The 26,869-nt window shown below is 44.7% G+C and overlaps 3 protein-coding genes across 15 annotated transcripts in view; 1 reads left to right on the top strand and 2 right to left on the bottom strand.

Moving 5' to 3' along the window:
• Window positions 1-9,956, bottom strand: part of VMP1 (vacuole membrane protein 1) — a 97,665-nt gene extending 87,709 nt beyond the window's left edge. For all 6 annotated transcript variants that reach the window (XM_072136466.1, XM_072136465.1, XM_072136464.1 and 3 more), the window contains exon 1: window positions 9,756-9,956. The gene's annotated coding sequence lies outside the window, so the exon portion shown is untranslated. The remainder of the gene's footprint in view (window positions 1-9,755) is intronic.
• On the top strand, window positions 9,809-14,957 carry PTRH2 (peptidyl-tRNA hydrolase 2). 4 transcript variants are annotated; one of them, XM_072136469.1, is made up of 3 exons: window positions 9,812-10,090; window positions 13,293-13,391; window positions 14,343-14,957. In XM_072136469.1, the coding sequence occupies exon 3, from the start codon at window positions 14,350-14,352 to the stop codon at window positions 14,863-14,865; it is 516 nt and encodes a 171-aa protein (XP_071992570.1). In that variant the 5' UTR covers window positions 9,812-10,090; window positions 13,293-13,391; window positions 14,343-14,349; the 3' UTR covers window positions 14,866-14,957. The 4 variants fall into 4 exon arrangements, with proteins under 4 accessions (XP_071992571.1, XP_071992570.1, XP_071992569.1 ...); XM_072136470.1 differs by lacking the exon at window positions 13,293-13,391 and having other exon boundaries at window positions 9,809-9,910; XM_072136468.1 differs by lacking the exon at window positions 13,293-13,391 and having other exon boundaries at window positions 9,815-10,090.
• A 9,974-nt stretch (window positions 14,958-24,931) lies between these two features.
• CLTC (clathrin heavy chain) overlaps window positions 24,932-26,869 on the bottom strand; it is a 56,701-nt gene continuing 54,763 nt past the window's right edge. For all 5 annotated transcript variants that reach the window (XM_072136476.1, XM_072136474.1, XM_072136472.1 and 2 more), the window contains one exon: window positions 24,932-26,205. In XM_072136476.1, the coding sequence (XP_071992577.1) occupies window positions 26,081-26,205 (125 nt within the window). In that variant the 3' untranslated portion in view covers window positions 24,932-26,080. The remainder of the gene's footprint in view (window positions 26,206-26,869) is intronic.

A 26,869-nucleotide genomic window follows, 5' to 3' on the forward strand; every position in this document is an offset into this window, starting at 1 on the left:
GGGGCGTGGCGGAGGTCCGGGGGCGGAGCGGAGACCCGACGGGACGAGCCGAGACGCGACGCGGAACGTGAGCGGGGAAGGTGGAGGATGGCAGCGGACCATACTTACATAGGTCCCCGCTACCGGAGACAGCAGATCTCCAGCGGGAACTGCAGACCGACGCGGCAGAAGTTGTTCGTGCCGCGTGGTCTGCAGTTCCCGCTGGAGATCTGCTGTCTCCAGTAGCGGGGACCTATGTAAGTAGGTCCGCTGCCCTCCTATAGGGCGCACCGGACTATAAGGCGCACTTTGGATTTCCAAGGAAATCCAAGGCTTTTAAGTGCGCCTTATAGTCCGGAAAATACGGTAATAGAGGAAATTCTAGAAAGTATTTACGTCAATGCCTGTGTAAGGGAACATTAAAAATTGATACTTTACTTGTTACTGTGGGCTGGAGAACTTATCCACATAAAGCCAAAAATTCAACAACACAGGCTTAGAAGATCAAGCCCACATTTACAGCTCACAACACTCTTATTACAAAAGTTGGCGTGTATATCATGTCATTCCACTCTCAAGCTTCTGTGGTGTACATTGCGGTTTAATTGGACACTCCTATTAAGATGTATTAACATGATCACGACTCCCCCCAGCGATTGTACTTATTGGAAATACAGGGGACCGTGTATGAATGTTACATCAACACCTAAAAACTTCACATCCTGGAAAACATCCTAACATCCTGGAAAACTTTGCATATTTTCCCCATGTAAATTCAAGCACATGTATGCTTATCACAATGAACCCATGGCAGACACATGTGAGAAATCATGTATAACATTGAAGTTGGATCCAGTCTTCCAAGCTATGAAGTAGACAGTAAACAACTTGTAACCAGAGAAGACATATAGCGTGCTGAGGAACAAGAACATCCTGCTACACTGGTCAGCTAATATTTAGTGCCACGGCAGCCCTCAGACTGAAGTAGGATCATCTCACATTTCTGACTTGATGATGGTGTTATATGTCTATTCTCCATTCAAGAAGCGGTGAAATATTTTCTGCTACATTTCCAATGCAAACATTAAGTTGCCCAGTGTTATTTGCGTAATGATTAACAGTTGGCAATGGTGAACTTGTCAGGAATGCCATCTAACAGGCAACAATCTGAAGACTTAGGTAGCCAAATCAAGTCAACCGATGCTTCTTTCACAGCACTTACAATAACATAGGTAACAGTGTATCACACTACTTCAAGCTGGTTTCCCACTAGAGAGTGTTTAGACTTAAAGGAAACCTACCACTTGAAGTGGCAGTTTTCTGATGGAAATACCGGGCACCAGCTCAGGGTGAGCTGGTGCCGGAGCTTATTTTTGTTAGTGTTTTTAACCGCGGTATCACGGTTTAAAACACTTTTTAAACTTTATAGCCGGCGCAGGGAGGTACACGCTCGGCGCTTACCATGCGCGCGGGTCTCCTTCACTTCCTATGTAGCCGCGCGCACGTTCGCGCGCATGGTAAGCGCCGAGCGCGTACCTCCCTGCGCCGGCTATAAAGTTTAAAAAGTGTTTTAAACCGCGATACCGTGGTTAAAAACACTAACAAAAATAAGCTCCGGCACCAGCTCACCCTGAGCTGGTGCTCGATATTTTCTTCTGAAACCTGCCACTACAAGTGGTAGGTTTCCTTTAACTCACTTGTGGGAAACTGCTTTAGGCTGGGGACAAACAGGTCGAGTTTGCTGCAGCGAGGCAGACTGTAGTTTACATTGGATAGGATTTATACAAATCTCATCCACATTGAGAGTCTGCAGCAAGTTAGCTATGGCTTTAGATTGGAGGAGCAACATTAAAGGTGGAACTGGCTGCAGAAATACTGCTTAAAGCCTTGCTGATGTAGGACACGCTGAGGTTCTGTATCTCTGTAGTGTCCTGTATCGCCACTGATCCTACTGAAAGTGATTGGAAGCCATTGACGTGCTTACGGCTTCTGGCCACAACAGGGACATAAAGGCAACTCTCTGGAACCAAAGGGATCCCTAGCATTGTAAACTGCATGCTTTTTAAAAGTGGATCCGTCACCTTTTAAGGGAACCTGTCACCAGAGGGCTCATTTTCACCAGTGACCAGGTTCTAAAAGACAGCACAGTAATGAACGGTACATAGCAAGCATACTGGGCCAGGGCTACCACCTCTACCTGGACTATTTTATACACCATCACTACACTATTCAAGCACCTCGCTACCAGAAATACTACGGCATGCAGCACTGTACGCAGAAATCAGAGAGGTCTCTATAAGTCGCTGCTTGGGCAAAAAATTAGAAGGCACGAGAGCAGGGCACTATGCAGCAACTCTGTATTGTGTGGTTAGTACAAGGACAAAAAAGGTCCTTGTATCAACCACAATAAATGGGCACACCAGCACCCCTGTCCCAGTACGAGGTACCAGTACAGAAACCCTCAGGGCGCGTTCACACATTGCGTTTTGACCTGCGTTTTCATTGCGTTTGAAACGCATATACATCACTTCACTGTTAACATTTCCGTTTACAAAACGCATCGTAAACGCGGTGTGTTAACAAAGTGTTAACACATACATTAACATTGCGTTTACAAACGTAAACGGTAATGTAATTAGGCAAATTACCTCACATCAGCTGTTGTATATGCGTTTCAAACGCAATGAAAACGCAACGTGTGAACGCGCCCTCAAATCTCACTGCTTGCTGGATTATAACAAGTACATGGGAGGGGTTGACTTGTTGGACCAGGTGCTTCAGCCATATGGAAATCGAGGGTGTGGTACAAGAAGCTGGCTCTGCACATTCAGATAGCACTATATAATTCTTACATGTTGTATCGATGTGTAGGCCAGAGGGGAACTTTCCTGGAATTTAAAGAGGTGGTTATTTGTATTTTCTTTTTGGAGACCAGGAAGGGGAGGGGAGTGCCAGCACTTATGGAATTGTGTATTGTACCAGGGCAGCACTTTCCAGGAGAAGTTCCACAAACTGCCAGCAAGGGAAGCACACAAATAAGGTGCAGGGTGTGACCAAAAAAAAAGCATTCAGGAGGACACCATTTACCATTGTGAGACATGAGCAGAAAAACCAGGGGAAAAAAAAAAACCATGTATGAAAGAGTGCTTCCGTATTTATTACATATCCCTGGACCTTTAGGGCGCGTTCACACGTTGCGTTTTGACCTGCGTTTTCATTGCGTTTGAAACGCATATACAACAGCTGAGGAGGGGTGATTTGCCTAATTACATCACTGTTAACATGTCCGTTTACAAAACGCATCGTAAACGCGATGTTAATGCATGCGTTTTGTTAACGCATGTGTTAACATTGCGTTTACAAACGTAAATGGTAATGTAATTAGGCAAATCACCTCTCATCAGCTGTTGTATATGCGTTTCAAACGCAATGAAAACGCGACCAAAAGGCAACGTGTGAACGTGCCCTCAGGGCGAAGACACACGTGGCGTTTTTAGGCCGTTTTTAGTTAGTGCGTTTTCACATCGTTAAAAACATGCGTTTTTGACAGGTTTGACCAATTATCTTAATTCAAACTGATCAAAAACGCATGCGTTTTTTACGATCTGAAAACGCACTAACTAAAAACGGCCCAGAAAACGGACTAAAAACGCAACGTGTGTCTTCACCCTAAGGCCGGCGCCACACGTGGCGCTTTGTCTGCGCTTGCAAACGCAGACAAAGTCGCACCCACCGGGACGGGTTAATTTAACGCGAAACACCGGCGGCTCGTTCCCGATCGCAGGCGTTTCCATAGAAACGCCGATGCGATCGGGCCGAGGCCCGCCCCGTTGGGCGCGACTTTGTCTGCGTTTGCAAGCTCAGACAAAGCGCCACGTGTGGCGCCGGCCTAAGTCCTGCTGTGTGCCCAGCCTTAGATTATTGTCCCATATGGGGTATTGTCGTACCCGGGATAACCCGCAGAATGATTTTTTTTTGGGTGTTTGTCTCCAGTTGGGTTAATTACATTTGTCACTACCATCAAATTAACGCAAAACACCGGCGGCTCATTCCCGATCGCAGGCATTTCCATAGAAACGCCGACGCGATCGGGCCGAGGCTCGCCCAGTGGGCGCAGCTTCGTCTGCGCTTGCGTTTTCAAACGCAGACGAAGCGGTGCGCGTGGAACCGGCCTTAGAGTGAAGACACACGTGGCATTTTTAGGCTGTTTTTGGGCCATATTTAGTTAGTGCGTTTTCAGATCGTTAAAAACGCATCAGTTTTTGTCAGTTTTTCCGAATTTGCGCAATTAAAAACTGACAAAAACGCATGCATTTTTAACGATCTGAAAGCGCACTAACTAAAAACGGCCCAAAAACGGCCTAAAAACGCCACGTGTGTCTTCACCCTTAGGGCGCATTCACACGTTGTGTTTTGGTTGCGTTTTCATCGCATTTGAAACGCATATACAACAGCTGATGAGAGGTGATTTGCCTAATTACATTAGCGTTTTTACGTTTGTATCAAACCGCATGCGTTAACGCATTGTTAACATAGTGCGTTTTGTAAATGGAAATGTTAACAGTAATTAGGCAAATCCCCCCTCCTCAGCTGTTGTATATGCGTTTCAAACGCAATGAAAACGCAGGTCAAAACGCAACGTGTGAACGCGCCCTTACTGGCTATAGAGAGGGCTCAATTAACTTTTTTCAAATCTATTGAAAATCTGAGAACTTGCTACTACGTTGCTGTCCCACGTTGCGTTCGCAAACGCAGACGCAGACCAAACCGCGCCCACCGGGGCGGTCCACGGTCCGATCGCATCGGTGTTTTTCTATGGAAACGCCTGCGCGGCTCGTTCCCGATCGCAGGCGTTTCCATAGAAACGCTGATGCGATCGGACCGCCCCGGTGGGCGCGGTTTTGTCTGCGTCTGCGTTTGCAAGTGCTGATAAAGCGCCCTGTGTGGCGCCGGCCTTAGGGTGAAGACACACATGGCGTTTTTGGGCCGTTTTTACTAAGTGCGTTTTCAGATCATTAAAAAACGCATCCGTTTTTTAAAAACGTTTTTCATTGCGCAATTTCGGAAAAACGGACAAAAACGCAGGCCGCTCCGTTCATAACTCAACCCTAGCGCAAAGGGGGCGGTCCTCGGCCCGAACGCACATGCGTTTCCAGAGAAATGCATACAATCGGCTTATCAATCGCATGGGTTTCTACAAAAAAATGCCGAGTGATGCTACACATTGCGTTTTTGGACCGTTTTAAAGCGGTTTCAGTAATTTTAAATGTTTACCATGCATTTGGGAGCTCTGAACCCGTTTAGGGCGCGTTCACACATTGCGTTTTGACCTGCGTTTGAAACGCACATTCAACAGCTGAGGAGATGTGATTTGCCTAATTACATCACTGTTAACGTTTCCGTTTACAAAACGCATGTGTTAACAAAGCGTAAAAAATGGTTAACGCATGCGTTAACATTGCGTTTACAAACGTAAACGGTAATGTAATTAGGCAAATTACCTCACATCAGCTGCTGTATATGCGTTTCAAACACAATGAAAACGCAACCAAAACGCAACGTGTGAACGCGCCCTGAGGCCAGCGCCACACGTAGCGCTTTGTCTGCGCTTGCAAACGCAGACAAAGTCGCGCCCACCGGGGCGGGCATCGGCATTTCTATGGCGTTTTGCGTTTGCAAGCGCAGACAAAGCGCCACGTGTGGCCCCGGCCTTAATCTTCATTTATAGAAATGTAAGCAGCTGTGAATTAAAGCAGCCCGTAAAAATAAAAATAATAATTGGTGGAAAACTGACAAACACTTAAAAAACTGATGCGTTTTCAAAAACGCATGCGGTTTTAACGGACTGCTTAAAAACGGCCCGAAAACGGGTTCTAAAATGGCACATGTGCCACAGGCCTTAAACCGGTCCAAAAACGTGATGTGTGGCATCACCCTAAGGCCGGCGCCACACGTAGCGCTTTGTCTGCGCCCACCGGGGCGGGCCTCTGCGTTTCTATGGAAACGTTAACGGAAACGTTAAATTAACGCAAAACACCGGTGGCTCGTTCCCGATCGCAGGAGATCAACTTAACTGCTTAGTGCTCAGAATTAAAGATTGACTGACTTGACCTGTGAGACGTGTCCACAAAAGCTGAACTTTGTACATGTCAAAGATATAATCTACTCACAGCTCAACAAAAACAGACCAAGAACTTTCTGCCGAGGACAACAAACATCTTGCTCAAAAGTCATCTATTCCCAAGGCTTCTTATATACATAAACTCTAATAGTACAGAATAAAAGCAAAAATGTACTGAGCAACTACGATCATCTTTATGTGAATTATATGTATATGGGAAACACTTACAGAACACCCCTTTTATTCTTATATTGGCAATAATAAGGTCCTGAAATACCCCTTTAACATCTATGGACACCTTATACGCTGATGATTTTAAGTGAACACACAGAGCATGTCAATGTAGGAAATCACTACAGTGGGCAGAGTGGTGTTTCTTGCCTATGGTCACCTCGGAGTGTGGCATAAGAAAGCATGGCTGAATTCTTTCAAAAACAGCGCCAACCCCTTCACTGCCTGTACTCGGAATTACATTTGAGTTCTGCTTATAATAATCCTTTTATTTATATAGTGCACACAGATTACGCAGCGCTGCACAGAGCATGTCACATTGGTCCTTGTCCCCCATGGGGCTCACAATCTAAACAACCTAACAGTATGTTTTTGAGTGTGGGAGGAAACTGGAGTACCCGGAGGAAACCCACGCAAACACGGAGAGAAAATACAAACTCTTTGCAGATGTTGACCTTGGTGGAATTCTAACCCAGGACCCCAGTGCTGCAAGGCAGAAGTGCTACTCACTCAGCCACCGAACCGCCCTAGCTTAGGTGCATAATACCAAAATACCATATCAAATGCAAGATGCGGGCACACATGGTGTACTTTAAAAGATAAAGTGACCCTTTAAGAAAGAGGAGATCTACGCCATCAGGATACAGGAATAAACACTACTCTTTAAATAGAGCATCATACATACATACAACATCATACATACATACAGCAAACATACAGAGCATCAAGGTGTAAACCAATGACAGCAGAGGTCGCATTAACGCCTCACCACGCGTCATAGACGCGTGATGAGGCGCCATTACCCCCCAAAATAATTGCCATGCGTAAAGTTACGCTTGGCAATTATTCCCTGTAGCGCGCAGGCAGAACGGCCCGGCGCGCGCTGCAAAAGAGGAAAATGTCAGTAGCGCGATCGCAGCGCGCGCCGGGCCGTTCAGCGGGACACGTGACTGGGGGCGGGCCGGAGTGAGAGCACCCGCCCCAGGGGAGACATGTGGGCAGTGGCGTACCGTCCGCGGTCGCCATTGAGACCAGGCCCATCAGAAGGGGGGGCGGGGCTGTCACCGATGCCGCTCTTTCCCCCGCTCTCCGCTATCCCCTGACCCCCTCCCCCCTCGTCCGCTGCTTGGCTCCTCCGCTCCCCTCGGCTTCTCTGCTTCCCGGCTCCTGCACCCGAATGCGACAGACAGCCGACTGTAAGTCCCTCTATGTATGTGCTGTGTGTATGTGTTGTGCATGTGCTGTGTTGTGTCTGTATGTGTGCTGTGTTGTCTGTATGTGTGCTGTGTATATGGTGTGTGTGCACCCTGTGAGTGTATGTGCTGTGTGAGAGTATGGGCTGTTTGTGCATGGTATGTGCAGTTGCAGTGTGAGTGTATGGTGTGTGTGCACTGTGAGTGTATGAATATGCTGTGTGAGTGTATGGCGGGTGTGTGTGCACTGTGAGTGTATGAATATGCTGTGTGAGTGTATGGTGTGTGTATGAATATGCTGTGCGAGTATGGCGTGTGCGGGTGTGTGTGTGCACTGTGAGTGTATGAATATGCTGTGTGAGTGTATGGCGTGTGCGGGTGTGTGTGTGCACTGTGAGTGTATGAATATGCTGTGTGAGTGTATGGCGGGTGTGTGTGCACTGTGAGTGTATGAATATGCTGTGTGAGTGTATGGTGTGTGTATGAATATGCTGTGCGAGTATGGCGTGTGCGGGCGTGTGTGTGCACTGTGAGTGTATGAATATGCTGTGTGAGTGTATGGTGTGTGCGTGTGTGTGTGTGCACTGTGAGTGTATGAATATGCTGTGTGAGTGTATGGTGTGTGCGGGTGTGTGTGCACTGTGAGTGTATGAATATGCTGTGTGAGTGTATGGTGTGTGCGGGTGTGTGTGCACTGTGAGTGTATGAATATGCTGTGTGAGTGTATGGTGTGTGCGGGTGTGTGTGCACTGTGAGTGTATGAATATGCTGTGTGAGTGTATGGCGTGTGCGGGTGTGTGTGCACTGTGAGTGTATGAATATGCTGTGTGAGTGTATGGCGTGTGCGGGTGTGTGTGCACTGTGAGTGTATGAATATGCTGTGTGTGTTTATGCTGTACGTATGCGTATTTGTTTTGTGTATGCAGCGTGTCTGTATATACTGTATGTGTGTACATGCTGTATGTATGAGGGGGGTAAGCATCGCTCACCCCCTCCTCCTGTCCCGTGTGCCCGCTGTCACGGCGCACACGTCACAGCACTGCACACACTCCACTCACAACACACACTCACACGGCACTGCTCTTAGGCCCCGTCGATCACAAACGCAGGCAGCTGCGGGCAGGTAGAGATGGAGCAGGACGGGGAGCAGCAGCTTCGTGGCCCACATGCAGTGGCGTAACTAGAAGAGGCTGGGCCCCATGCAGAAGTTTGTCATGGGGCCCAGCCTCTTCTAGTTACGCCACTGCATGTGGGCCACAAAGCTGCTGCTCCCCGTCCTGCTCCATCTCTACCTGCCCGCAGCTGCCTGCGTTTGTGATCGACGGGGCCTAAGAGCAGTGCCGGGTGAGTGTAGTGTGTGCTGTGCAGTGTGAGTGTGTGCAGAGTGTGTTGTGTGCTGTGAGAGGGGAGTGTGTGCAGTGTGAGTGTGTGCTCTGCTGTGAGTGGGGAGTGTGTGCGGTGTTGTGTTGTGTGCCGTGAGTGTGTGCTGTGAGTGGGGAGTGTGTGCGGTGTTGTGTTGTGTGCCGTGAGTGTGTGCTGTGAGTGGGGAGTGTGTGCTGTGAGTTGTGAGTGTGCTATGTGTATTACCGAAATCTTCATACTCCTCCTCGGGTAAAAATACTCCTCAAAAATGGTGAGAGGAGTATTTTTACCCTTCTGGAAAAATGTTAGTGCGACCTCTGAATGACAGGCATGTGACACAGCATCGAGATCTGTAACCTCTAGTGATCCTTCCCAGCACACAATGCTGTCACAGGTAAGGTACAACACCTCTAATCACCCCAATAGTCATAGCTGTGATGGTTTGTGGGTGGTGATCACAGACAGTTTACAGCCCCCTGATTACCCCCAGTACACATAGCTGTTTGGGTATGTAGGTGGTGGCTACAGGCAGGGAACGGTCCCCCAGGTCACCCACAATACAGACTTGTCACAGGCTGGGTACAGGACCCATGTTCAGCCCCTGTGTCAGGGCATGTGGCTACTGTCACAGGCAGGACACAGCGCCCTGATCCCCCTAAGTACATATAGCTACAAGGTAATGTGCATCCAATTCATAGGGACAATTCGTACAGAACAATGTCGCAGCTCAATACTGCCCTGATCGCTGTGAAACCCAAGCACGATTATGAAGGCTCAACAGCACAAGATCGCAAAGCACCATGGGGATCTATAGCCGGCGCCTACCTACCTACCACCACATATCGATCACTACAGCGGAGCCCACTTACCTCGTTCTCTAAACAGCGATCTGTCACACTCGCCGGGTCACTTCACCGGAAGCCGCGTCACCTTTGTCAGCGCCCCCTACTGGGCTCTTACGTCATCAAAATGAGACGAAACGAGCGAGAAAACGGAGACTGTGGATTGTTTATGTTCTGTTTCCGTAGGTGATATCTATATGTGGCCTTTGTCACCTCGTCTTATAGTGAATACCGGACCAATAGCGGCATGTCAGAACTACGGCGAATAGTTAATGAACGAGCAGGGATGACGTCACAAGGGTGCGACAAGTAGCATCAGGAAGTGACTAACAGAACCCAACGTGGGAGGACCAGGGCGCTGGGTGAGGGCTCCTCTGTCTTTACACTCTCTTTGTATACATGAGAGGGGATCCCGGGTGCCCGCCTTATTGCGGCTCTCTGCAAAATGGAAGCAACCGACTAGGGTTCACATCTACTTTTTTAGTCGTACTTTTTTATTTTAAAATTACAATCTTGGTGGTTGCTAGTGACAACTGCTGTACTTTTCCTCCTCCCCTACTTGGTATTGACCATAAGGGAAGGTATTGTCCAACAAACAACAAATAGACAGAATGTAAAACTATGACAACATTTAGGGGAAAATAATCTGGACTGCATATCCACCGGTCATACTATCACCAATTGTCACTAGGCTTTTTTATGAATACCAGCTCAAGTTTCTTAGTGACATTTTGATAAAGCTACATAGGCCAACTTGAGGCACTGTAAATGCATGCATTCTTGTATGTTTACCATGTGTTTGGCTGGTTTTAATCTGTTTCACCGCTGCCTACACTTCTAGAAATGAAGATAAACTGGTTCAAAGCAGCCAAATGTATGGTAACCATTCATAAGCGTTTAAGCGGACTGAAAACTGTCCAAGAATGCGACATGTGGTAGTACCCTCAACTAATGTTATCAGTTATGCTCATAAACTATGCAAAACATGGGGTGCTCATTACTGATGGCAAGCAATTAGGTCTAACCACATATATAATGGGGAGAAACCCAGAAACTGTGCTTGAAATGCATTTCTAAAGGCAGGTGCTGACTGCAGCCTCATGTTTACCTTGTTTTAGTGGGTCCCTATGCTATAGAGTGCAACAGAAAGACCCAGCAGCCCCCTTACAACAGGTTTTGAATGCTTACCATACAATTTCAGAAACTGAGTGAGAGCAAATAAAGCCACTTTGTGCAGTCTCCTGCAAATTAACCCCTTACCGCCGATGCCCTTCTTTTTGTTTCCATGTCTGCTCCCCTTCTTTAAAAAATCCACAACTTTATTTATTTATTTTTTGTGTACAGAGCTTTATAAGGGCTTGTTTTCTGTGTAACAAATTGTACTTCCTATTGGTGGCATTTAATTTCAGATGCAGTGACCTTCATGGAAAAAAAGCATTTGGGCCATTTTCTTGCAGGTTGTTTTTACTGCTGTGCTCCAAATGACACTTCCCCTTTATTTTTTGGGTTATTGCAATTTCAGAGATGGCACATTTTTACAGTTTTTATTAGTTTATAATAGGTTCTAAAAAAGGCTTTATTTTGCCATATTCTGACACTAATAACTTTTTCATATTTTGGCATATAGAGCTAAGTTAGGTGTAATTTTTTGCAAGACGTGATGACGTTTAGGCTACCTGCATATGATGAGAACATTTGGATGCTGTTTTCCGTTACGGGGTGCACTGCTGGGAATAACTGGTTTTATATATTGATAGATCAGGACTTTTGGGATACGGCAATTACTGTTTTCAAAACTCTTAAGCTGGTCCCACATGTAACGCTTTGTCTGCGTTTGCAAACGCAGGCAAAGCCGCACCCACCGGGGCGGCCCGCGGCCCGATCGCATCTGTGGAAACGCCAATGTGGTCGGGCCGCGGCCCGCCCCGGTGGGTGCGGCTTTGTCTGCGTTACGTGTGGCACCAGCCTTAGAGTACCAAGAACCCTACGGGTTCTGATTGATCCTGACATATTTTGGCATACTATAGTATACAAGTCTATGGTTGATTTGCTGATGATCTGTTACAATGTGCCACCTCACATTGCAAAAGGTCTTCAGAAATGACAATGCCTGGAGTCTCATACAGATGTGTCTCAAGGGTTAACAGTGCTAGCCTGTCAGCCCTCTCCATATGCCCCTTGCCGCACGTTGACGTACAATTATGTCAACTTACAGTTAAAGACACATGGGTTAAAATAGCACAAAAGTGCTGGTACCAAGAAAAGACCTTTTCACTTTTTGCGGTACTGCATGGCGTTAGTTGCTGTGGTACGGTACTTGTGGACCATATGTGTACTGGATTTGAATTACTTGCTGTTTCTGTGTTGCGGTGGACAACAAGTGATACTGCAGCCAATACTGTAGGAACCCACTAAAATGAGTTGACTGTGAAGAAGTTAGTGGGTTTATACAATTTTTCAAAATGTAACTAAGAAGCACAAGTTTGCATGCATTTATAGATCATTGTGTAATGTGTGCATATGCAGTCCTGAAGTCACATGGCATAGTGTTTTGTTGCATATATAAGGAACTATGAAAATCACGGGAGCAGTACAATAACAAGTCATATTTGTGTGATAACAAGGAAAAATGCTGTTAAGACTTTGGGTAAGGGAGTGTAAAGTAAAAGGAATAGGGAGTCTACTTAGGGATGCAGAGGAAAAGGTTGTCTCGCTATTCAAATTAGAGTTCTGTAGACAGCAGAGCAGCAGTTTCCAGGTACAGAAGAACAGCATTATGTTCTTCAATCCTCTGGATAAGATCCACTTCCTCAACCATTCAGAAAATGGTCTTCTGGTTGATTTCTTAATACAGGGAATGAGGGATCTCACTACAACCAGGAGGTGACTTGCACAAGAGCAGTGTGGCTGGGTCATTATCATCAGAAACGTACACACGTGCCGCTAGTGCTACATTTTACAAACAAACCACTGGTGCACGATTGCATGAGCGTTTCCAGTGAAACACATGAGATTGATGGCCGCACACTAGGCAGTTTTGATTGAAATTTGTGGATAGGTGTACATCTCCATTAGATATGGCACATAGCGAATTACACCGTGGGAAAGAGAGCATGCTAGACAGGAACCCTAGCAGTCCAGATCTTTTTTTTATAAATATTGTCATTGCCTAAGTAACAGCAATTGTATACAGGCAGTCCCCGGGTTACATACAAGATAGGGTCTGTAGGTTTGTTCTTAAGTTGAGTTTGTATGTAAGTCGGAACTGTATATTTTATCATATATATGTAATCCCAGCCAGAACTTTTTTGGTCTCTGTGACAATTGGATTTAAAAAATGTTGGGTTGTCATAAGAATCAATATTAACACTAAAGCTTCATTACAGACACCTGTGATAACTGTTACAGCTGTTTATTGTAGCCTAGGACTAAAGTACAATAAATTACCAATATCTTGAGGTCCGTTTGTAACTATGGGTCGTATGTAAGTCGAGTGTTCTTAAGTAGGGGACCGCCTGTACTGTCATTGGTTACTGTTTAGGTTTTGTCATGTAATAATTTCAGATACTGATGCAAAATACCGACTCTGTGAATAAAGCCTTAAAAGAAATCTACAATCAAGATCTATCACGATCATCCAGGGACACTTAATCATAGATCCAGGTACTGTGACTGTGCTAATATTACTGTGTGTGTTGTCCAAAAGTGCCCCTTAATGTTCCATCTTCACAGGCTGTTACACTATGCAGGAGCATGTCTCCCTCTGCTCCATCGGAATTTCCTCCTTGCTCTGCCTGCTATAATGTCACATAATGAGAGGGGGGGGGGGTGCTCTTACACAGTGTAACAACCTGGGAAGCTGGAGCACAGAGGGGCTCTGGTAATAACCACAGAACCTAGATCCATGAGCAAGTGCCTCTGGTTTTTACATGCTCGATTTTGATGGTAGGTTTCCTTTATGTTCCACTGTAACAGGCATGCCACAGGCGGAGCCATGGCCTTTATAGAAATAGTAGTTCTGACATGTTAATGTGAGCAGATGAATGTGGTCAGTCAGGGCATCACAAAACACGCCGTGTCCTGTATATTATAGTGATGTTAAGATGCAGGGACTCCTTGCATTATATGTCTGTCAAATGCATAGTTCTATTTTCAGCACTGGTTGGCTCATTAAACACAAGACTGCATGGTCTGTGATTCACAGATCGACCACAGGAGTGTGAATAAGCCCTTAGGCTACATTCAAACAATGTATGCCCGCCGTACTGTAGTACGGCGGGCATACATCGGCGCTGCGGAGAGGAGCAAGGGATGAGCGCTGCTCACCCCGGCCCCTCTCCATAGGCAGATACAGCGCACGGCGCGTATCACAGGAAAAGATAGGACATGTCCCATATTGTCCCGGGCTACGGAGCGGTGCGGTGCCACATGTGTGCTGCACCGTACCGCTCCCGTACAGGGCCGTGAGCCCATAGAAATGTATGAGGGACATATATCGGCCATATATACGTCCCCCATACATGTGTGTGAATGTAGCCTTACACTGAAGTTTTTCCAGGATTATTTCTTGTAAAGGTCTAACAACTCCCGTGCATTTTGTTTCTTTTTTTGAAGACTGACAATGGATTACATTTCACATCCTGGGACTCTGACACTTGCAGCAGGAATAGCTTGCGGTGTTCTTCTCGGCTGGAGCTTGCGTGGCCGCTATGGACGTTCTCGAAATCTAACAAGCATTGCAGGAAATGACTTGGGAAATGAAACGAGTGTCATGGGAGAGAGTGGCGAGTTCAAGATGGTATTAGTAGTCCGTAATGATTTAAAAATGGGAAAAGGGAAAGTGGCTGCACAGTGCTCACATGCTGCAGTATCCGCCTACAAGCAGCTCCAGAAGAGAAATCCTGATTTACTCAAGCAATGGGAATATTGTGGACAACCAAAAGTAGTGGTGAAAGCACCAGATGAAGGTACGCTGGTCGAACTTCTCTCGCAAGCAAAACAACTGGGATTAACCATTAGTCTGATACAGGATGCTGGTCGTACACAGATTGCACCTGGATCACGGACTGTACTCGGTGTAGGACCAGGTCCTGGTAACCTGATTGACCAAGTTACTGGGCATTTAAAGCTCTATTGAGGTCACTGTGTGTTCTGTCCCGAAATTAATGTCAGACAGGAAAGCTATTTTCTTTGCTGAATTTTACATTAAAATCTAAACATACTTGCTATCATCTCGGCAACTTCTTTCTCTCCCTTCCTAACTCCTTTTTCTTTTCACAAGTAGTCCAATCACTTTTATCGTGCATTTAAATGTAAAGTAGACTAGACTTAGATTCAAAGAGATCCATATGCAAATGAGTTGTGACAACTTAAAGGGAACCTGTCATCAGAAGACCCTTTTTCTAGCTCCCTTATGTCCACATAGAAAATAGTGTACACATTGCCAAAGAGTTTTTTCCGAAAAAAAGATACGTTAGATAAACGTTTACATTTCTGTATGCAGGTCTGTGTCCCTAGTCCCCTGGAAGTGGCCAGTGAGGAGTGGTCCCACCCCACCTTTGGGAAACGGCTCTGTTATGCTTCGATTTTAAATTGAAAGAAACTCCCATGTTCCCCATATCTCCTTCCCCCATCGCTTCCCTTCTCAGGATGTCATACATGTGTGCCCCACTCCTCACTGGCCACTCCCAGGGGACTAGGGAGGCAGCTTTGCATACAGAAAGGTGTCAATCTAACTTTTTTTTTTGAAAAAAGACAGTTTTATTATAAAAACTCTTTGGCAATGTGTACACTATTCTTTATGGGGACATGGTAGAGCAAAAAAAAAGGGATCCCGATGACAGGTTCCCTTTAATCTTTAGTCCTACCACAACATAACTGTATGTCATAATTGTCAATATACAACCACACCATAAAATATGTTACGTCTTGTTGCTTATAAGGGTTCAGCTGGCAATGAAAAATGTGTTTTTTTCCTTAGAATATATACACTGCTCAGAAATACATTAAAATATCACATGAATGAAATAATCTTATTATTAAATGTGCTGCAAACAAAATCACAAAAAAATGGAAAGAGTCGCACACAAAATTAAAGTGGACTATGGGCTGATCCAACTTTGATCTAAGATGGTCGCCTGAGGGATCTCCTCCCAGACCTATACTAAAGCATCTGCCAACTCCTCGACTAATTTATGGTGTGACGTGACATTGGTGGCTGGAGCATGACATGATGTCCCAGATGTGCTCAATTCGATTCAGGCCAATCCATAGCTTCAGGGTGCAGTCACACGTTGCAGTTAAAACTGCATCGCAATCAGCTTTGAGGTGGTTTTAGGTGCAGTTTTGTCAATTGAACAGGTGAAAGACATGAACTGAACGAGTGAATGACATTTGTGGAGCAGGTTTCCCCTTCAAAATCAAATTCGCTCGTTCACAGTTCATGTCTTTCCCCTGTTCAATTGACAAAACTGCACCTAAAACCACCTCAAAGCTGATTGCGATGCATTTTTAACTGCGACGTGTGACTGCACCCTCAATGTCTTCATCTTGCAGGAAATGCTGACACACTGGGGGACATTTACTATGGCATTTCCGCCAGTTTTGTGGCGCTCTCACCACATGTTCTGCTCTCCTACCTATTTATTAGCTGTCGGGGACAGAAAAAATGACTTTTTCCGTCTGCTCCGACTCTTCCCCGAAAAGGGGCGTGGCTTTGGCGGAGTGGAAACTCAGACAGAATTAATATGTGTCACAGCCATTTTTTGGGCGCTGTAAACTGGCGGAAAGTAGACCAAAAGAAAACTGGTCTAGCAGGGACTGTTGGACACATTTCTGGTGCTTGGGACAGATTTTGGTCCCAGGGACAGAAAATGGTCTCGGGGACAGAAATGTCTCTGCACAGCTCTACAATATTAAATGTGTATCTTCTTTCCGAGAGCAGGTCGGTAACAAAGCCAATGCAGACACCGACACTCTAAGTAAATGTCCCCCACTAGGTCTAGCATTGTCCTACATTAGGGGGAACCCAGGGCCAACCACACTAGCATATGGTCTAAGGACCTCATCTCGCTACCTAATGGCTGTCAAGCTACCTCTGGCGAGCACATGGGGAGCTGTGTGACTCTACAAAGAAATGCCACCCCACACATTTACTGATCACTCTCCACAGCGTCTCCAGACTCTTTCACATGTGCTCAGTGTGAATCTGCTTTCATCTCTTAGACCGCGGTCACACGTACCGCTAGACGTCCGTTCATAACGCAACGTTAGCTCACAGGGGGAGGTCCTCGGCCTGAACGCACATGCGTTTCCAGAGAAACGCATGCGATCGGCTTAACAATCGCATGCGTTTCCCTGGAAACGCATGTCCGTTCGGGCCGAGGACCTCCCCCTGTGCACTAGCGTCGCGTTATGAACGGACGTCTAGCGGTACGTGTGACCGTGGCCTTAGGAGCACAGGGCACCAAAGGTAAATTTGCCAATCCTGGTGTTCCCTGGCAAATGCCAAGCATCCTGCATGGTGTAGGGCTGTGAGCACCACCCCCATCTGTAGACGTCAGGCCCTCATTCCATCCTCGTGGAGTCGGTTTGTGCAGACACATGCAGATTTGTGGCCTGCTGGATGTCATTTTGCAGGAGTCTGGCACTGATCCTTCTGTTCCTCTTTGCACAAAGGAGGAGGTAACGGTCCTGCTGCTACGGCCCCCTCCACCTCTCCTGGTGTACTGGCCTGTCTCCTGGTAATGCTTCTGGACCCTACATGGACGGACACACCAAACCTTCTTGCCACAACCCACATTCATGTGCCATCTTGGATGAGCTACATTACCTGAGCCACTTGTATGGGTTGTAGAGTCCATCTTATGCTACTTGGTGGTGTGAAAGCACCACCAAAATTAAAAATTTTCCGCTAGAAAGTATTGGTACTGAGAAGTAGTCTGTGGTCCCTACCTGCAGAACTACACATTTGAGTGTTTTCCACCTGTTATCTATTTGATTTGCACAACAGCATGTGAAATTGATTGTCAAACAGTGTTGCTGTATAAGTGGACAGTTTGATTTACTTGGAGTTATATTATGTTGTTTAAGTGTTCCGTTTTTTTTGAGCAGTGTAGAATAAAAAAAAAAAAGTATCTAAACGCATCTCAAACATCCATGAAGTGCAAATGAGGCTGGAATTCAATACACTACAGTTGGGGGGAAAGTTTTCTTTTTGGGTACGGTCACATGTACATTTAACGCATGCATTTAAAAACGCATTGCAACAGCTGTAGAGAGTTTTGCCTAATTAAACGGCTCTTAACACTTTACAAAACACAACCCTTAATGCACGTGTTTGTTGACACAATGTTAACACATGCGTTAATGCAAGTGCTAACATTTGGGTTTGTAAACACAAATGTTAACAGCTGTTTAATAAGGCAAAACTCACTTCAACTGTTGCAATGCGTTTTTAAACACACGCGTTAAACGCAATGTGTGACCTCATCCTCACTTTTTTTTCATATGCGTTTAAAAACGTAAAAACTGATCAATAATGTCAATGAAGAACTGACCCACTGAGGGTGCGTTCACATGTGGTGTTTTGGTTGCGTCAGAATGCATGTGTTTTCAAATGTTACTATGCTTTTGGCTACTTAGAAAGCGGTTTTTCTGCATTGCAGGAAGTGTAAGCAGCTGTGTGAACATTTTCACAGCTGCTTACAGTTACAACAATGAAGAAAAAAAAGCTTTCAAAGCAGCCAAATGCATAGTAACATTTGAAAATAAATGCCTCCTGACGCAACCAAAACACCACATGTGAACACACCCTGAAAAAAATGACAGAAAACTGATTGAAATCAGATGAAACTTGTCAATATGAGTGGCACCAGCGTTGATGCAGAGGTTAAAGGGTAGGGGGGGTCAGCCATGACCTGGACCTTGCATCAAAATGCTCTGTATGGCTGTTGTCTCAAAAGAAAGCCCACAAACAGCTGAAGACAAGAAGTCTGAGGACATGGATGACTAGAACCATTTTTTGTAATCTGATGAAACCAAGATAAACTAATTTGGTCCAGATGAAGTGAAGTGTGGTGGCAACCAGGTGAGGTGTACAAAAACATGTGCTTTGCCTACAGCTAAACTTAGTGGCAGAAGAGTCATGTTATGGGGCAGCATGAGTGCCGCCAGCTTTGGGGAGCTAAAGTTAATTGAGGGAATCATGAATGCCAACATGTACTGTAACATTCTGAAGCAGAGCGTGATCCCCTCCCTTCAGAAAGTGGGCAGCAGGGTAGTATTCCAACGACCCCAAACACAATTCCAAGACAACCGCTGCCTTGCTAAAGAAACTGAGGGTAAAGATGCTGGACAGGATGTCTCCAGGTATAAATCTTATTGACCTTCTGTCGAACATCTGAAAATAGACGGTGAAAGAGCATAAGGCCTCTGACATCCACCAGTGGAGGAGTATCAAGATCCCGTCATGTAATAAATATACTTCCCAACCATCCCAGATCCAGTGGGCAGTCCAACCCAGTGGGATGTATGAGGCCTGACATCAACTCTCAATGTGCCCCCTCCCTTACTGCCATACATAGCAGTGCCAGTGATTATGTCATCCCTGCTTGCTACCTTCAGTGCTACACACAGCGAAAGGATTGAATAGAGGACCATCTGCTTATTATTTTACCGTGGAGGCTGAATAAGGGGAGGGGCTGCTAGGGAGGCACAATATGAGGGATCTTTAATAAGAGGGTGAGCTTGGGGAACGGAGAGGCTACAATGTGACCGGGAGCTTTGGGCAACACAATGCGAGGGGAGATGGAGGGCACTAAGGGTGAAATTATAATGTGTGGGTGTGAGGTAAATGGCAGAGCTTAGGGGAAAAAAAAAAAGTGTCAGCTTCCAACTATGCGTGGGGCAATGAATAAACCATGGGATCGTGGTACTGAACAGCTGATGGGTCTAGACACAGCACAGGCTAAACTGTGACAATTGTCACTGCAACTGTGCCCATTTTCACCAGTAACTGAGGCTGCACAGCAACTCCAGTTACAGTGGAAAAGAACTGCGTAGGGAGCCGGAGCTGAAGACAGAAAAGGACCTGCTATATATGAGGGGGCAGACACTGGCTACATACTGGGGGACATGTGGTTGCTGGCTTATATACTGGGAAGGCTGTGAGCAATGCATTTCCCACCCTAGGTTTATACTCTAGTCAATAGGTTTTCCCATTTCTTTGTATTAAAATTAGGTGCCTCGGCTTATACTCGAGTAAAAACGGTAACGTAGTCCCCAAAGGTCTAAATGACCGTTGAGGTTCATAAAGTAGAAATAAAAAGTGAAAAAGTAAAAATTCAGACTGGAAAAATAAAAAATTTTGTATTTACCCCCCAAAAAAGGCAGCCAAAATCTCATCAAAAATTAAAACGTTAGGGCAATTTAAAGAACACAAAAAATTTTGTGTGGTTAAAAGCCAGGATGGTCCTTTCGAACAATTTAAGATCCTTGAGGAACATCAGGTGATTGTCACGCTCTGCTCAAATAACTGACACACTCACCCATAGATCACATCAAAAATAGACAAATATTTGGATTAGAGGCCTCAAAGATGTTGAGCCTTCCCATCTGAACTCCTTACGTCAAGATTAGCCCAGGGCACTCTGTTCAAAATTGACTATCCACGTGCACCTCTAAACCATGTGATGTCTTATGCTGCATTCACTTTTTTTTTAACATTAAAAGAGGCTGAGCCACTCTCCTTCAGTAAAAACCTTCTAGAGGTCTTAACGGATGTTGACAGGCATTCCTTACAGCAGGGGCTACCATTTTCAGTTACTAGCGCATAAAAATTGGCAATCTTACACACAGAGGGGACCTCCCGGCATATTTGAGTGCTTTGGAATTACTAAGGGTGAAGACACACATGGCGTTTTTGGGCCGTTTTTTACTAAGTGCGATTTCAGATCGTTAAAAACGCATGCGTTAAAAAACGCATCCGTTTTTTAAAAACGCATGCGGTTTTTGAAAACGCATGCGTTTTTGTCAGTTTTTCCGAAATTGCTCAATGAAAAACGGACAAAACGCATGCGTTTTCAAAAAACGCATGCGTTTTTTAACGATCTGAAAACGCACTTAGTAAAAACGGCCCAAAAACGCCATGTGTGTCTTCACCCTAAGGGTCAGTCTTCCTGGTCTTGACAACCAAGTCTCATGGCACAGCTGCATTGCATGGAAAAGGGAAAAAGTCTAACCCAAACTCAGAAGGGAATCCAGGAAATTCAGAACAACTTAACCGTAAGATTCAAACCTCCTACACCAGTGATTCACATCCTACATCCCAATGTTGGAATCTTCCCTATACGACTGATAGATTTATCCCCCTCCTTCAGAACGTTTACATTTTCCTGTAATAATGTTATTGCCTTCCAGGCTTATTTTCTTTGGGCTCCACTGGTCATCAGGTTCCTCCACCTCACCTATTAAAGGTGAAAGCCCTTTTTTCAGTCCTTACCTTGATTATTTTTTTCGTTTTTTGCACATTTTTTTCTTTACCTCTTTCCCTCCTCTCTAATTCTCTACCCTTCCATTCCCTTGTCTCCAAGATACCTGATACATGTATGCATAGCCTTGGAGGCTAACCCCTTGAGTACAAATCTGTTTCTTAAAATCACCTGTGCCAAAAAAGTTCACTTTTGCCAACAAACCTACGTTGGAAGACCTTGCAAACCCCTGCTGAATTTGTTGATGCCCTATCTATTATCCTGGGAGGTAACTTCAATTTATCCTTCGACCCTCTCCATTGACTCCACCGTTTGTTTCGCACATAGATTAAGACATACCCAGATACTACACTAATCACTCACAACACAAAATGGCTCACAACAGCTGTTATAAGTTAGATTATGTTTTCACGTCCGACATGCTTACTCCATAAATGCCTTTGTGTGGTTAGAGCATGCCCTTGTCCTGGGGTCATTATCAGCCTCCCTGGCACCACCACCAAGATGTAACTTTCAGCGCTTGAAAGACAACCTTCTTCCTGATGTTTTCTGTGTCACAGACCGACTTCAGCCATCCAATCATTTGCCCTAGATCGTTACACTGCCTCGAGGGGTGCTGCCCTTCCATGGCAAGAGGCTCAAGAAGAAATGCTCCTTCATCTGGGCTGTGTAGAAGACCTCAACAAATCCTGTGCATCCAGCAACACTAAGGATGAAATTTCCAAGACTAGAAAAAAGATCTATGCAATCTTAGACCAGAAGACCCAATGTATGTGCATATGCATATAAAAGGATATTTATGAATATGGGGATGAAAATAGAACATTTCTATCGAAAGCACTGCAGTCATGTGCATCACGCACCCATATTATTTCCAAGGACATACCTTTCATACATATTATAGCCAATTGTAGGACCTTGGAAATGAGAACTCTACACGTCCTCAGTTAAAGTAATTTCCATTTCCCTCAATCCCTCTCTTCCGAGGAATCAGTCTCTCGAATCAGATTTCTCGGTACATGTCCTTAAAACACCCCATGATTTTTTTAAATGGTTGTGGGGAAGTGGGTGGGTTAACCACACCATTTAACACATTTATACTTGCCCAGATGTAAATCAGATGAGGCACATCGGACTCACATCTGCAGTTGCGTCCGCCTCTTCACACAATTCTACGTGAATCAGAAATTAGCCCTGCCTCTGTTGTGAATGTGTATTACCCACAGTGTATGTGAAGCTGGGTGCGCTCCTCTGGCTTCACTTGCAGCAGAGCGTCGGCACAATACGGACCTGTTGGTGTTTAGTGCCTAGAATCGCACCAACAGGTTCAATGATCCACAGTTGAAGTGCTGCGTAATCTGTAGGCGCTATATAAAGAATTATTTTCTTCACCCCGTCATGGTTTGGCAGGGTTAGTATTGTTATATAAAGGATACAGGGTGGATATCAATTTTGTTTCGAACACTTCCAAAATTTTATTCTACGCAAAACATAAAGGGAAAACTAAAATACTACATCCTTGATGTAAACGAATGAGATATTCCAGTTGAAATTCATTACATAACGGAATGCATTAAGAACAGCATAAATATTATAATCAAAATTCATTTCTGAAGGAGATCTATATTTGTAATGTTACTCAAAATCAAAGCGGAACATAAAATTTGACGATGGTTTTCTTCTGAAGTTGGATCAACAAGACAAGTATAGGACGGTCAGTAGCGTGTTTGGCCTTCACAGGCCTGTATGACCTTCTCTAGAACACCTGGGTATTCATCTGATGAGGCAGTGGATGTTCTCCTGAAGAATCTCCTCTCAGCCCTGGATTACATCAGTCAACTCTTGTACTGTGGTGCAACATGGCATTGGTGGATGGTACAAGGCATGATATCCTACATATCTGTCCAGAGGAATGGGCAAGACCGTACATAGCATCAATGCCTTCATCACATCACAGCAACATGAGGCCTACCATGGGCACACATCAGAAGGAACCCAGGCCCCATTACATCTGCATTATGGTCTCACAGTGGGTCTGAGGCGCTCATCCCAGTACCTTATGGCAATCAAGGTGCCTCTGGCACAAAGGACTGTGTGGCCCTCTAAAGAAATGGCTCCACACCCCATGTTGCAGTCAGCATTGTGTCATATACTCATTGTGAACCCACTGTCACTTGTGAAGAGCAGAGGGTGCCAATGCTGAACCTTGGTATTCTCTGGCTACTAACAGGATAAAAATGTATGGATATTGGGCCCTCATTCCACAATCATGGAGTCTTTTTCTTAGTTTGAGAAGACACATTGCCATTAGTGGCCTGCTGGAGGTCATTTTACAGAGCTCTGGCAATATGCCACCTGTTCATGCACAAAGAAGGAGGCAGTGTCCTGCTGTTAGCTTGTTGCCCTCCTAGAGCCCCCTATATGTATCCTGCCATCTGTTCCATGCTCCGAACACTGTACAGACAAACACAGCAAACCTCCTTGCTACAGCTCACATTGATGTGCCATTTTGGATGAGCTTCACTTCCTCAGTAACTTCTGTGGGTTGTAGACGCCACCTCATGCTATCTCTAGAGGTGAGAGCAGTGACAAAATTCAAGTGACCAAAACAGCCCAAATGGATGAAAACTTAGAAATGGTCTGTGGTCACCACATACAGAACCACGTCTTTTATAGGGGTTGTCTTGATAATCATTTTTACCTGGTATCTGTTCTATTTGCACAACAGCAGAAGAAACTGATTCACAATGCGATTCATAACTGGAATTCACAGATGTTTATTGCCTGAAGAAACAATGTTTAGTTTAAGTGTATCCTTTAATTTCTGTGGAGTTTATTTTGATAGTCAAAAGGATTTGGAAAGTTTGCGTAAGCAATCATCGAAGGATTTAGTGCTTCACACTCCTTTCGATCAAAGCGGATACCCTTTATATCACAGTGCTACCATTTGTAAATGTAGCTTCTCCCCTCCTAAAGATATTTAAAACCTAGCACAAGTTTGCCTCTGCCTCCAATAGGCAACCCTCATTTCTCTGCATTATATACTATGTGCCAAGATCCATCAACAATCCTAACTAGGATGCATGATGTCATACTAAACTGATGTCCGTCCCAAGTAGGTCCCTCCTACTAGATGCCCCTCGTACAGAGAGACCCTTGGGGTCTATTGCTAGCTTGCAGACTGACCTCACACCATTTGAGCAATTGTGTCTAAGTTGTGTAAATGTATTCATTCATTCATTTTTGAGCAATGGCATAAAGCTTACATTCTGACCTACACTAATCAATTACACCAGAAGCCCTGCTGTTTAGTGGGGGAAGGGCTTAATTGGGGGTCATATTCATGGGAAAATAAAAGCTGAGCTGTAATTGGTTGCCATGGGCAACTAAGAATATTCTGACTTTTAGACAGCTTGATAAATGTGCCCCACTGTCTATGGATTGGTCAGACTGGTTTCGGTCATAGGAGTTGCCATTTTATCAAAGTATTGTTGTTTGGAGCCCTATATTGATTGTTCACTATAGGCTTTGCTAGTGTCTCTGAAATAACAAAGTCATGTTCCTTCATTATTCAGAGCAGAGTTTCTAATAAAGACGACTGAAGTGGGAATCTAGAAGACAGTGTTTTTGGTTAAGGCAGTGGGGACAACAGTCTTAATATAGAAATGTAAAAGTTGTAAACAGACAAAATCAAGACTCCTGTTTTATAATATGTCCACAGTTCAGTATTTTTATTTCATTTACTTATTTTTTTTCCTTTTAAATCTGTCATCTCAAATTGCACAAACAAAACCGAACAGCATTTATAGTTGTTGCTTAAAGTCTCTCCTCTGTACACTCAAAACAGTGACCTAAGAACACCACAATATCCAACATACACAAACCTCGGGGCAGGAGAAGGGTACACAGACTGGAATTATGGTGCCTTCTTTGTTCCTGAATGAAATGGTCCTACAAAAAAAGCACAGGATACAGCACGACATAGGGCCATCTGTTCATCATGGAGTGAGCTACATACACTAGCATTATCTATATGCGCAACTGAAGATTCCCTTACGCGACTGATGTTTTTCTCTTTTACACAGTTGTATTGTAAGTTGCTAAAATTAACAGAGTCACACAACAAAAGTGGTATAGAATATGTAGATTAGTGTTCTTTTGTCATCGACAGTCTTGCATGTGGAAATAGAAATTTTTTTCTTCAGAATATACAAGTAAATTTATATGTATTTAGATAAGACAGTACATATGCTGCTTACATACATCAATTCTGAGAGTCAATATTAACTTTTCTAACACTAAAAGTGCAAATCAGATTCTTCACAACAGACTGTTAGCATTGTTAACCCCTGCGCTACCAGTGTCTCTACAATTTGTTTAGGTCATGTATAGCAGGTCCTGTAAGGGGTCGAGAGTTGTGTTCACCACTTGAACAGCTGATGGTCGCTGCACCATATGAAGCCCCAACTACTGGAGGGGTTAGAAGCAACTCTCAAAAGAAAAGAACAAAAAAGAAAAAAAAAAGAAAAAAAAACGGGAAACAGAAGATAAAAGGGGGGGGGGGTTTGGACACAGGAACAAAAGCCACAAACAAACCACATAGCTGAAATAAAAATAGGCCTGCTTAAAAGAAAGCAACATACAATTTGTAATTTTGTAGATTATGGAATGTGAAGAAAAATAATTAAGGGAAGTGTGATCCAAATACACAGTAAAAAATAAATTGTCCTTCATGAAACAAGGATTACAGAATATGGAGCCAATTTCTGCAGCTTTTCCCTGCTTTGGGATAGTAGGCGGAAGAGGGACGGTGGAGTTTCAGTAAGAAAATAGCCCAGGTTCTGAGATTCTAACCCTTTTCTTTTACATGCCATATCCAAATCCTGGTTGGGGCTGCCCATAGGCGGGTGCAGTATAACCATAGCCAAATGCAGCTTGGGGAGGTACTGCTACACTGGGTCCTGCTGTTAGCATCAATTGGGGCTGACCTAAAAGAAAACAGAAGAAAACAGCATTAACTTGTATCAAATCTCAGAGCTCAACATATGAATGCAAAATTATACATAAACTTAAAGATCACCACCCTAACTAACAATGCCTGCTGATAAAGGGTTACACCCCCCCTTATCACCTATAATGACCTGCCAGTGAGGCACTGTACCCAAATTATTTGTTTTTCTGACCTGAAAATTAGCTTTTCTGGCTTTGACTCTTTTCTTTCCAGCGCTGCCAGTAAATCACTCCCCCTTAATTTTGACTGACAGCCCTGCCTGGTGTTACATTCATGTCAAACCACCAGAGTGACATCTCAGGTCCTTTAGTCTCCTCACATTAGCAAACTGTACTGCAGCCTCCATGGAGGATGAGTAATAGTCCATGGGGGCTGCTGTGATTTCACGTCAGATACATACATGGGGTACATTTTGAAATTGTAAAGGATACACGACATTTGAGGACATCACTCTGGTCACATCACATGAACTGCTGAAAAGTAAGGAGGTATAGAGCATGGGAAGGAGTAGATGGGAGGGGCTGCCCCAAGCAAGACACACCCCCTCTGATTCAAGATAATACAAGATAATATTGATTTATGGGGATGTGAAGAAAACAATTTTTAGTGTGTGTGTCCTCAGCAGCTATCAGTAATTTATA

This window comes from Engystomops pustulosus, chromosome 2 (genome assembly GCF_040894005.1).
Source record: "Engystomops pustulosus chromosome 2, aEngPut4.maternal, whole genome shotgun sequence".
Lineage (NCBI taxonomy): Eukaryota > Metazoa > Chordata > Amphibia > Anura > Leptodactylidae > Engystomops > Engystomops pustulosus.

Coding starts and splice junctions, on each gene's coding strand:
- PTRH2 (XM_072136467.1), top strand. CDS start 10,128: ATGAGAGGGGATCCCGGGTGCCCGCCTTATTGCGGCTCTCTGCAAAAT. Junction 10,310..14,342: donor GGTATTGACCATAAGGGAAG/GTATTGTCCAAC, acceptor CTTTTTTTGAAG/ACTGACAATGGATTACATTT.